The 13,111-nt window shown below is 39.3% G+C and overlaps 1 protein-coding gene across 1 annotated transcript in view; it reads right to left on the bottom strand.

Annotated features, from left to right (window-relative positions):
* loxhd1 (lipoxygenase homology PLAT domains 1) overlaps window positions 1-13,111 on the bottom strand; it is a 210,406-nt gene that overhangs the window by 183,555 nt on the left and 13,740 nt on the right. The window contains exon 5 of the mRNA XM_062972582.1: window positions 3,336-3,434. Within this exon, the coding sequence (XP_062828652.1) occupies window positions 3,336-3,434 (99 nt within the window). The remainder of the gene's footprint in view (window positions 1-3,335; window positions 3,435-13,111) is intronic.

The raw sequence follows: 13,111 nt of genomic DNA, 5'->3' as shown, positions 1-13,111 counted from the left end.
GTACATTTACTGTAATAAAGAAACTATTAAAGGTGGCTGTTCTACCTAATAAGAAGGAGTAGATTTCTTGCATTGAAGGACTTTCTTCTCAATATCTCAGAGAAGTCACTGACCTTGAGGTACAAGTAATATGCAAATACTTGTAAATTTGAGTGAATGGTTTATTAATCAATTAATGTTTAAAGTGTACATAATTAATCAAGTAAAATTATTTAATCAGCTGCGAGATTGAGTCGTTTGCCTCAAATAGGTGTTTAATATGTTTCCACCGTGGGCTTAGAAAAGGCAGTTTCTTGAAAGAAATCCAAAAGGGCAGCTGCGTTCCTGGTAAAGGATAAGTTTGATCACTTCACTTGCTTAGAATGACAATTTCCTTAATTCTGCTCTGGCCTTCATAGGCATCTCAGAACAACGGAGAGAGAGAATAGCTTTGGAAACTCGTCATCCCTCCATATTCACTGGGGTTAGGTGCACAGGGAATTGCGAAAGTGGGAAAACTATACATTAAATGTATGAGAATATTTCTCTAGGAATCTTTAGGTTACCCAGCACAATTTTTATGGTCAACTTTTGATGGATGTTGACTGTAAAGTCACAATGGAGGACCCAGGGTTGCATTTCCAGCAGAAGATGGTCATCAAGTCTCATAGAAGGAATAAAGATCCCTATAGAGACCATACTAATCAAATTTGCTTATAATTCTGCTCCTCACAGGGATTCATGGTCTCCAGACCTTTAATCCTTTTATTTTCCCTCCTCTGGTACACAGAATTGGACACAGTATCCCAGGTGAGGTATAACCAAAGGAGAATACAAAGGATCAATGACTTTCCTTGATCTAGACCAATGTTTCTCAACCTGTGGGTCCACAGATGTTTTGGCCTTCAACTCCCAGAAATCCTAACAGCTGGTAAACTGGCTAGGATTTCTAGCAGTTGTAGACCAAAGCACCTGTAAATATTTTATAATATTTACATATAATATATGTAAATATTATAAAATATTTACATCAATATTGGCAAACAGATTAAAAACAACATTCAGCAATTGGATTAAATCTGATCAAGCAGGCGTCATACCTGGAAGGCAAATTAAAGTCAATACAAAGATAATCCAAAAGAAAATATGGAATACAGCAGAGTCTCACTTATCCAACATAAACGGGCCGGCAGAATGTTGGATAAACAAATATGTTGGATAATAAGTAGGGATTAAGGAAAAGCCTATTAAACATCAAATTAGGTTATGATTTTACAAATTAAGCACCAAAACATCATGTTATACAACAAATTTGACAGAAAAAGTACTTCAATACACGGTAATGCTATGTAGTAATTACTGTATTTACGAATTTAGTAACAAAATATCATGATGTATTGAAAACATTGTCTACAAAAATGCGTTGGATAATCCAGAACATTGGATAAGCAAGTGTTGGATAAGTGAAACTCTACTGTATGAATAAAATAATCTATATCTTCTATGTATATAATAAATGTGAAAATATTATTTGTATCTATCTATGTATGTATAAATGTATGTATTTTCTAACATAGTTCTCACATCCAGAGAGCACTGTGAACCCCATCAATGATGGATCTGGACAAAACTTGGCACATAGATCCAACATGACCAATTTTACATACTGGTGGGTTTGGGTGAGGAATTGATCTTGGGTGATGGGAGTTGTAGTTCAACCACATCCAGAGAACACTGTGAACACAACCAATGATGAATCTCGACCAAATATGAAATACTTAGCCATCATGACCAACCTTATATACAGGTGGACTTGGGGGGGGGGGGGGAGCAGGACAATGACAGAGGATGATGGGAGTTGCAGGAGTTGCAATCCACCCACATTCAGAGAGCACTGTGAATCCCACTGGCGATGCAGCTGGAGCAAAGTTGGAATACCTATCCACCATGACTAACTATGTCTACTGGTGCAGCTTGGGGACATTGGCAGATGATGATGGGAGTTATAGTTTACTCACATCCTTATGCATTGTCTAATGAGACCATCCATAAAATCCAAAACCAAATAAAGACTACTTATAATAAATAGTGCTACAGAATCCCTAACCTGAGCATCACCAGGTACCTAAGTTAGTAGGGTTGTACATTCAGGGGAAACCTTGACCCATTTCTTGTCCCGGCTTTCGGGGGGGATGCAATCCATTTTTCGGGAGCCTCCCAAAGTCGGGAGGGCACATATCTGTTTTCGCTCTGAGGTGCCGAAAGATCCATTTTCTAACGGGCAGGGGCTTCCCATCATTTCAGTTATTTAAGCTGTTCTACTCTAAAGGAGAGGCGCTCGGCTGCAGGCAGGCACTGCGCTTTCTCTCCCAGGCCTGCAAGCCACACGCACACTCTTTTCAAGGCATTTAAAGGAGACAAGCAAGTTCTTAAAGCTGTTTCTTATTCTGGAGCCGCGGTGGCGAAGTGTGTTAAAGCACTGAGCTGCTGAACTTGCAGACCAAAAGGTCCCAGGTTCAAACCCCGGGAGCAGCGGGAGCGGCCGCTGTTCGCTCCAGCTTCTGCCAACCTAGCAGTTCGAAAACATGCCAATGTGAGTGGATCAATAGGTACCGCTCCGGCAGGAAGGTGATGGCGTTCCATGCAGTCATGCCGGCCACATGACCTTGGAGGTGTCTACGGACAACGCCAGTTCTTCGGCTTAGAAATGGAGATGAGCACCAACCCCCAGAGTCAGACATGACTGGACTGAATGTCAGGGGAAACCTTTACCTTTACCTTTACCTTTACCTTTACCTTACTTACTCTAGAAGATACATGGGCACGCCAGCAGCCATGCACTCTTTCTATTCTAAGGCATTTAAAGGAGGCAAGCAAGTTCTTAAAGCTGTTTAGAGGTGCTTGGTTGCAGGCAGGCACATGTGCATGACACCAGCCACGCACTCTTCTAAGGCATTTTAAGGAGAATTCGCACTTCCAGGTAAGGAAGAGCAATGCCCTCCCAGAAGAAGAGAAGTAATTGGTAGTAGTTTTCAGGGAATGAGAGTTTTCTTTTTGATTGCTGAGGGGTTAATACAAAAGATTAAACTATGATGCCAAAAAGCAGGTGAGGAGTCGAGATCAGCTCCCCCATGCTTTCATGTCAAGCTGATTTTCGTAGGGTGATGGAGAATTCCTATTACTTGCTCCTGAAGGAACGAAAATAATGAAAGAACGGATGAAACTGTTTCTGCGCACAACTCTATAAACTAGTTAGATAATAAAAATAATACCAGAAGCAACACATTTTTTCCAAAATCATGCTCAAGTTTGTAGAGAATACCTCGTTCACCTCTATGATTTGCTGAAAGTATTACCTGTGTCTCCATTCTGGCCGAAGATGTTAATGAAAACATCTGCATCGGTTCCGCTGCCATTCATGTCACCAGTGAACACTCTGACGACGTATTTGTTCACTGCGGAGAAACAAAACCATCACATTACAGAATGGCATTATATTAAAAACTGATATCTGAAGCATTACAAGGCATTTCTCCAAATTAGTTGCTCACTTATGATGAGGGATTCCCATATGTGTCCATTCACCATTCAGTGCAGTCGGCTTTCCACATTTGCCAATGTAATTATTCTCAGATTTGATTTAGGAATCTCTAGATCCTCCTGCACATACAAAATGGCCAAGGTCTTTCTGGCCATTATGGGTTGAACCTGTTCTACAGAAATCACAGTGAAGATCTGAAAACAGTTTTGCAAGTTTACTACATTACACAGGTTGGTGGAAACATTTCAAACAGTTTATTTTAATACAGTGCATTTGCTCCCTCTGCTGGTTAAAGAATAAAATTCATAACTTTTTCAATTTATTTTCCTCTTGGGGGTAAAAATATGAACCTTAAGAAAAATTAAACAAAGCTATTTCATCTTTAAATACATTTTAACTACACACAAAGGACCAAGTACATTAAAGGCAAAGTGCAATTCTCTAGGAGTTGCAATCCATTTAGTCCATGCAGCAAAGTATCGGAATTTGAGATAAGTTAAAGTTGGAGTATCCCTAGAAACCAGAAGTGCATTGGATTTCAAATTTCCCCCCATATTTTGGAATATTTGCTTGAAATACTTCATTGCACAAAAGAATACAGAGAGGAGAAGGTTGCAGAGTTACTTTGCAAAGTTATTTTTTCTGGATTGCATCCGGTGATGAGTAAAGGCTATTAGGAGTGGAACTGTATCTGAATTGATGCCATGTGACGCAACTTTAACTGCCATGGAATCATGAGAGCTATAATTGTATAAGGCTTTTAGCTTTCTCAGCAACCACACCAAACTACAAATCCCAGGATCCCATGGCAGTTAAAGTGGTATCAAAGTACATTAGTTCTATAGTGAAGACACATATACACAGTCCCATGTCAAAAGATGACACTTTGGACTTTAGAGGAGCTGTCCAAAGTTCTGATTCTATTTAGAGGATGCAGGCCAACAGGGGCCAGGTTGTGGCACAGGCTGGTGAGCAGCCTGCTGCAATAAATCACTCTGAACATGAGGTCATGAGTTCGAGGCCAGCCCATGGTGGGGTGAGCACCCGTCAATTAAAAATAAAAAATAGCCCCTGCTCATTGCTGACCTAGTAACCCAAAAGATAGTTGCATCTATCAAGTAGGAAATAAGGTACCAATTATAAAAAGTGGGGTGGCAAGTTTAACTAATTTACGACATTGGAATGAGGAAGTGCCGTCAGAGTGGATAATAAAGCAGCTGCTCCCCCCTGTGGCCAGAATCGAACATCCCCTCAGGAGAAGGTTAAATTGCCTCTGTGTCTGTCTGTATCTGTCTCAGTTCGATGTGTTTATGGGCTATATGTATATAATGTGATCCACCCTGTTTGCCCTATATGTATATAATGTTTGCCATATATATATATATATATATATATATATATATATATATATATATATATATATATGTGATCCGCCCTGAGTCCCCTTCGGGGTGAGAAGGGTGGAATATAAATACTGTAAATAAATAAAATAAACAAACAGCCTGGATAGATCATGTAAATTTTAGCCTGACATCTGGTGTAGATTCACTCTTTGCTTATATGGATGATACAAATGGATAATGGACTGAAGATCTGAAAAATAGAAGGAAGGAATAAGACTTTCTAAAAGAATGGCCCATCATGTTTTTTTTTTAAAAAAAAAATGTACTGCCTATTTCTCATGCCTTTAAAAAAACCTATGTGGCTCATGTATTTTCTTAATACTCATGTGCAAATCCCAGGATTCCATAGCATTGAGCCATAGCAGTTAAATGAAGATATATCAGGCACTAGGTGGTACCCTTGGAATTTGATCTGCTGGGTTTCTTTGGAGCTACTGTTACTGCAGTGAAGGCGTGTAGACATGATTCAGTATTAAAAGCTAATATTGCTATCTTGGAGCAATGTACATGAGCTCCATTCTTCTCCCAAGGAAAAATCATAGGTTAAGCCTAGAATACCCAGAAATTGAGGAAAGTCATTGCAGGAAGAAAGGTCACAGACCAGGACTTTTAAAAATGATGTTATCAGAATACTGAAGAGTGAGCTGCAGTGCTCAACTAAGGATGTATCCACACCATTTTAACTACCATAGGTCAATGCTCTGGAATCATGGGAACCTTTACTCTATAGTTCTTGAGTAATTTTACAAATTTATTTATTTATTTATTTGCAGTATTTATATTCCGCCCTTCTCACCCCGAAGGGGACTCAGGACGGATTACAATGAACACATATATGGCAAACATTCAATGCCAACAGACAAACAACATACATTAGACAAACTCAGAGGCATTTTTTTAACATTTTTCCGGCTTCACGATTCCGGCCACAGGGGGAGCTGTTGCTTCACCGTCCAGTAGTGGCTGTACTTCCGCATTCCTTTCCTCGTGTTTTGCTGGCAGTTTTATGGTGTTGTAAATTAGCCTCCTGCATAAAGCGTCCCTAAATTTCCCTAATTGACAGGTGCAACTGTCTTTCGGGGCTGCATAGGTCAACAGCAAGCCGGGGCTATTAATGGTCAGAGGCTTAACCCGACCCGGGCTTCGAACTCATGACCTCTCGGTCAGTAGTGATTTATAGCAGCTGGTTACTAGCCAGCTGCGCCACAGCCCGGCCCCGGCTGCCTTCTCTAACAAAGTTGTTGTTGTTTTTATTATGTTTATTTATACCCAGCTTTCTCTCTCTACAAAATAGAGTAAAAGCAGCTAGTGTACTGATTGCTAACCATACTACAACTCCCACAATTACAAAGTACTGAGCCATGGCAGTTAAAGTGGGGTCAAACTACATTCATTCTACAAGTGTCAGGGTTCAGTTTCAAATTGCAACTCCCAAAGTTCCATAGCTATTATTATTTGATACACAACAATATTAGTACACAGCACACAAGATCACTATGCTGGCTCTTGTATTGGATCACATGTCGGACACTTCCCAAGTGTCTAGGACAGTGGTTCTCAACCTGGGGTCCCCAAATGTTTTTAGCCTACAACACCCAAATATCCCAGCTAGTTTACCAGCTGTTAGGATTTCTACGAGTTGAAGGCGAAAAGCATCTGGGGATCCCAGGTTGAGAACCACTGGTCTAGGACTATGTGATGTATTGCTGAATAATGCATGCAGATTCGAGCATGGTGGCCTATTGCTGCTGACAGATGGTAATTTTGTCAGTGACGATTGTTTTCAAGTGCTGGCCAAAGTCTATAGGAATTGTACCCAGTGTGCTGATCACTACTGGGACCACCTTGACTGGCTTGTGCCAGAGTCTTTGCAGTTCAGTCTTTAAATCCTCATATCATGTGAGCTTTTACAGTTGTTTCTCATCAGTTTTGCTGTTGCCTGGGATTGCAACATCGATAATCCATACTTTGCTTTTTTCCATGATCATTTAATTTAATTTAATTTAAATTTAATTTAATTTAATTTAATGATCATTTAATTTAATGATCATTTAATTTCCATGATGATGATGATGATGATGATGATTATTATTATTATTATTATTATTATTATTATTATTATTAATTATGAGGGAATGAGCTGGGAGGACAGAAAACAAACCAGCATCAGCTATTCTTTTATTTCTGAATCTTCAGTTCTTCACATTGTTATGAATCCTGAAGACAGGAGAAGGTGATGCTGTGCTCATTAATTTTCAGCATAGCTTTGTGTGAAGACAGGCATTGTGCGCTGCAATAGAGGGACCACTTACGTGTTGCCAAAAAAAGAACACATGCCACACCTCCCAAAAAAGACAACAAAAGAAAATGTAGATTTCCATTAAGATGTGCTGCACATGCTCATTTAGAGTTATACGGGAGCTTTGTAAGAAAGACTTGAAGTATTTAAAAATAAAAACTATGCCTCTCACCAGAAAGAGAAGGTTAATGTCAAGTGATACATGTGTGTTCACTATTCATTCTGGGATGATCATCTTCAAAGCCCTTATTATCCCTTCTTGGAAATCTTTTTGACTTTATACTGGAATAGACCTGGGAAACATTTCAAATAATCTAGAAATATCTTCAAATATAGGATTGTTCTCTAGCATTCCTTCAAATAGAAGATTGACATCTATGGCCAGTTACTATGGGAATTATTATTTTAATTCTGTTGGTGTGTTTTATTGTTTTATGTAGCTATTATGTTTTTAATTGATTGTTCTGTGTTTTAACTTGTGTTGTTGGGCTTGTCCCCATGTGAGCCACCCCAAGTCCCTTTGGGGAGATGGAGGCGAGATACAAAAACAAAATAATAATAATAATAATAATAATAATAATAATAATAACAACAACAACACAACACACAACACACCAGACATCACAGTTGTGGAAAAGAAAAAGGTTTGGATCATTGATGTTGCCATCCCAGGTGACAGTCACATTGATGAAAAACAACTGGAAAAACTCAGCCGCTATCAGGACCTCAAAATTGAACTTCAAAGAGTCTGGCAGAAACCAGTGCAGGTGGTCCCAGTGGTGATGGGCACATTGGGTGCCGTGCCAAAAGATCTCAGCCAGCATTTGGAAACAATAGACATTGACAAAATTATGATCTGCCAGCTGCAAAAGGCCACCCTGCTGGGATCTGCGCGCATCATCCGAAAATACATCACACAGTCCTAGACACTTGGGAAGTGTTCGACTTGTGATTTTGTGATATGAAATCTAGCATATATATCTTGTTTGCTGTGTCATAATAAAATAATAATTATTGTTGTTGTTATTATTATTATTATTATTATTATTATTATTATTATTATTATTGGATAATAAGTCCAAAGGAAGTAACTTTTGCAAGCTCTGCTAAAGGCAAGAGACATCATTGCTACCAAAACTACCCCAAAGTGATTGGTCAAGAGGAAACTCAGAATGACAATTTGGAGCAATTCTCAGGAGCAAAATTCTTATTAAGCTAACTTTCACCACCGTAGCTATGCAAAAGTGCCTATGATATACTTGCAATCAGCTCTTCACATTTGCAGATTTGACTTTTGCAGATTTGATTAGTTACAGATTTGATTAAAATGTTCTCCCTAGAAATCTCTAGGTCTTGTTTGATCAACACATGCCAGAAACTGATCATGGAGTCACGCTTCAGGATCTAGAGATTTCTGGAGATAACACTCCTCTAGATCCTTCAGTGCAATTTTATGGTCAACTTCCTGTGGCAGTTGACTATAGAGCCATGCTGGCAAACCTAGATATTCCTTTTTTAAAGTATTCTTTCAAGCATTCACATTTTTTATTTTTCTGGGGGTCCTGTGTCCCTAACCTCAATGAATATGGAGGCTGTACTGTATTTGCTTGCAACCTGGAGTTAACTCCTTTTTAAAAGATATATAAAATATCAATTTGTGTCAAAGTAGGAAGAAAATTCAATATGAGATTATATATAAAAGGCTGCACTGGCAGTCCCCAAATTACAAACAAGGTATGTTCTGTAGAAGTTCTTAAGCTGAATTGGTATGTAAGTCAGAAAAAGTATACCCAGCCAAAAGTATATATTTGTCAACTTGGGACAGTATAGGGAAGGAACCACAGTGGTGCAATGGGTTAAACTCTTGTGCCGGCTGTACTGCTGACCTGAAAGTTTGATTGTTGACCTGAAGGTTGTCAGTTCGAATCCACTAGACAGGGTGAGCTCCTGCCTGTCAGTTCTAGCTTGTGGGGTCATGATGGAAGCCTCCCAGCAGGATGGTGACATATTTGGGCATCCCTGGGCAACGTCTCTGTAGACAGCCAATTCTCTCACACCAGAAGCGACTTGCAGTATGTTCTCAAGTTGCTTCTGACGTGATTGAAAAAAGCATAGAGATGAGTTAACACTCCTGTGGTGTTTCCTTTGCTCCCTGTGCCCCTGTTCAGAAGATTTCACCTGACTTTCTGTCCCTGTGGGAACTGGATTTTGGATAATTTGGCTTGTTGTGGAAACAAGGGTTGGTGATACAGCTTCAGTGGAGACACCTTTTCCCCATGATAATAACTTTTTCAGGAGTGAATTTCCCTTCTGAGGCGAAGAGTTTTCTTACTTCCTGTTGCCTCAGCCCCATACTTAACTATAAATCATTTGTAAGTTGTTTGTAAGTCTGGGACTGTATTTGGAAGACAAGAACAGGTGGAGATCATCTACTCAGTTTGACCCCACTTTAACTGCCCTGCCTCAAGGCTATGAAATCTTGGGAGTTGTAGTCCTTAGCCTGCTATGCTGGTGCCTCACCAAATTACAAAGCCTAGAATTCCTTGGCTGTAAAAGTAGTGTCAAACTGCATTAATTCTACAGTGTAGATGCCTCCTGTTTGAGGAAAACGTTCAGTTGATGTACACATGCAGAAGGTGGCTGAAAAATTTGCTCCACATTCCCAGGATGTTTCCAGTTCTATGAAATCTCACCATCACAGAAAAAGAGTGCCAGGCTGGGAATCCCTTCTTGCTTGGTGGCTTTGTTTGCTTGTTTGTTTGCTTGTTAATAGAAGCAAGTACGCTCACATGGCTTCACGTCAAATCTCCACCAGTTGCAGCAAGCCTTCCTTTATGTCTTGCACTGGAAAAACTCAATGCTTTCCTTCCTCTCCTCTCCTTTTAGCAGCAAGTGAGGAGAGACAATGGAGTACAGAGACAGCTTTGAAGTTGGCTGCAAAGTGGCTGTCTGTAGGCCCAGAGAAGTCATAGATCTCTGCAGGGATTCTCCAGTGAATCTGCAGGGTCTCGACGCATTAAATTTATGACAGGAACATCTACTGATTCTTTAAGGAGTCAAGCATTGATAAACTCTTGTGCTCCGAGGAACATATTATAAAAAGCAGATGCACTTCTAAGCTTGTTTCTGATTCAGAAAAATCTCTTGTTCTCAATTAGAACCAATACAAAAAAGTCACTTTGAATATCATGAATTGCCTATGCATCCTTTAGGGGAAAAGAGTGTTCAACGAGAGGTACAAAATCAGATTTTTGTTCAACTTAAAGAGGAAGCAATGCAGAGAATGAATGAAGTATGCTAAAGGCACTAGAGCTATATCTCAGAATAAGAAAGTTATATACTGTTCTTAATATCAGGTACTGCTCTCCTTGGGTATGTGATCTTTAAAAAAAATAAGCCAGCATCCTGTTCATTTTTAAGAGATCGTAAGTCAGATTTATGGGAATCCCATTACTGGATGTTAGGTTTTGTGATTGTATTTGGTCATTGAATGCAACCACAAAACCTTCCTCTTGGAATATCTGTATTTGTCTATATGCAGTAGAGTCTCACTTATCCAAGATTCACTTATCCAACGTTCTGGATTATCCAATGCATTTTTGTAGTCAATGTTTTCAATACATCGTGATATTTTGGTGCTAAATTCGTAAATACAGTAATTACTACATAGCTACATATTGAACTACTTTTTCTGTCAAACTTGTTGTATAACATGATTGTAAAAGCATAACCTAATTTGATGTTTAATAGGCTTTTCCCTAATCCCTCCTTATTATCCAACATATTTGCTTATCCAACGTTCTGCCGGCCCATTTATGTTGGATAAGTGAGACTCTACTGTATAGGTGTGTGTTAAAATGAGACATCTTAGAGATGACACCCAAGTATAAACACAAAAATCAATTATAAACACAAAAATCAATTATATTTCATATACATCTTATACATATAGCCTGAAGGTAATGTGCAGTATTTTGATATAATATCCACAAAGAATACATTCCCAAAATTCACATTCATATGTGAATAATAGAAAACCCTATTATATTTAAGGTAAATAGAGGAGATATCAAGAAAGGAATTTAGCTTGTAGATGTGAATAAATGAATGAAACTGCCGATAAGTGAAACCATGTCTATTAGTTGCATGATTTTAGTGTATTTAAAATCTTTGCTCTATCTCTTTTAATATATGTGTTTCAGTGGTCTTCTGCTTTATATATGTTAACAATATTGTACCCCATCTTGTGTCCTGGGGAGAGGTGGGTAACAAACAAAAAATACTATTGTGGATATGGGGATTGTATTATAATTTTGTGCAATCCTACATTAAACCATCAGAAAGTGAAAGTGTGGCTATCTCAGTCACCCTTACAGACAAGTCTGGATTTTGAAATATATCATATTCCAGTAAGGGATACTCCTGAGGCCATATTTTGCTTGCATCTGTTTCATGTAAAGATACTTGGGGACCAAAAAGACTTAATCATTTGCTTCAGTGCAAAGTCAAATGCATTAGAGGAAAGGAAATAGCACAAGGCAGAACAATATCCCCTTTCTTGTAATTAATACCCACAGAGCAAATTAATACCAACTCTCCACAGTGGCACCTAGGTAAATAAGTGGTGTAATTGTGAGAATCAGCATTGGCACAGGGCACTTTGTCAAATCAGTGCGGGAAGGAGAAGGAGAAGGCCTTTCTGATCCAAATGCACCTTCCCTTGGTCACAGACAAGTGTCAATCAGATGGAATTGTAAACAGTGCCAATAATAAGATGTGGCTATTTGCATGACATTCAGGAAATACTTCTGCTTTTGATCCAGTTCCCATGCATATACTTGGTAAGGATGATTTACCATCCAGACCTGCCCATATAATATCTATATATATAAAAGGGTAATGAAATTTCGGCCTAGGACAAAACAACAAAACTGCACATCTCAGAAACACTAAACTTGGCAGCACAACCCCTCATCCATGCCTCTACGTTCATACAACAAAAAGAAAAGAAAAATAAAGTCCTAATTAGAGGGAGAGGAATAATTGTTTTTATCCAATTGCTGCCAGTTAGAAAGCTAAGCTCCGCCCACTTGGTCTCCTAGCAAATCACTCAGCCCAGGGGACAGGCAGAGTTAGGCCTCACTTAGGCCTCTTCCACACTGCCTATAAAATACAGATTATCAGATTTTAACTGGATTATATGGCAGTGTAGACTCAAGGTCCTTCCACACAGCTATATAACCCATTTATAATGGACTTAATGTCAGGGGAAAATCTTTATCCTTTACCTTAACTACCACCAATTCCTCAATACTTTATTTCCCATACCACCAGACTTCACCACAGCAACGCGTGGCCATGCACAGCTAGTAATATAATATAATAGCGGCTGGTCTGCAAGCCTTAAGACTTCACACCTCACTTCAGCAGAGTTTGCAAAGTTCACTTCTCTCGGTTTGCTCTGTCAGATGAACTGCGACTGACCTAAGCAGTGGAGGCTCCATTTTCACCGTCTTGACATCAGGGGTCACATCCTTACTCAAGTTACAAATACTCTTATTGCCCCTCGTGGTTAGAAAAGCCAGCAGTTGCCTGATATTCAGAGAGAACTAGGTAGAAGTAAACCAATCTCAAGGACAGATCAAACCTATTGATTTAACACTGCTTGAGCTGGCTTTTTTCTTCTAGTCTGGATGCAGAGCAATGAATCCAAGCTGCAGGAAAGGAGATTCCACTTAAACATTAGGAAGAAATTCCTGATGGCAAGATCTGTGTGGCAGTGGGATAGACTGTCTCAGGTTTGGTAGAGTCTAGAGGTTTTTTGACCAAGGCTAATGGCCATCTACCAAGAGTGCTTTGGTTATATTTTTCAGCATGGCAGAATGGAGG

The sequence above is a fragment of the Anolis carolinensis genome, chromosome 2 (assembly GCF_035594765.1).
Source record: "Anolis carolinensis isolate JA03-04 chromosome 2, rAnoCar3.1.pri, whole genome shotgun sequence".
Lineage (NCBI taxonomy): Eukaryota > Metazoa > Chordata > Lepidosauria > Squamata > Dactyloidae > Anolis > Anolis carolinensis.
The sequence above is the reverse complement of the archived record's forward strand: the minus strand, read 5'-3'. Positions and strand labels throughout refer to the sequence as shown.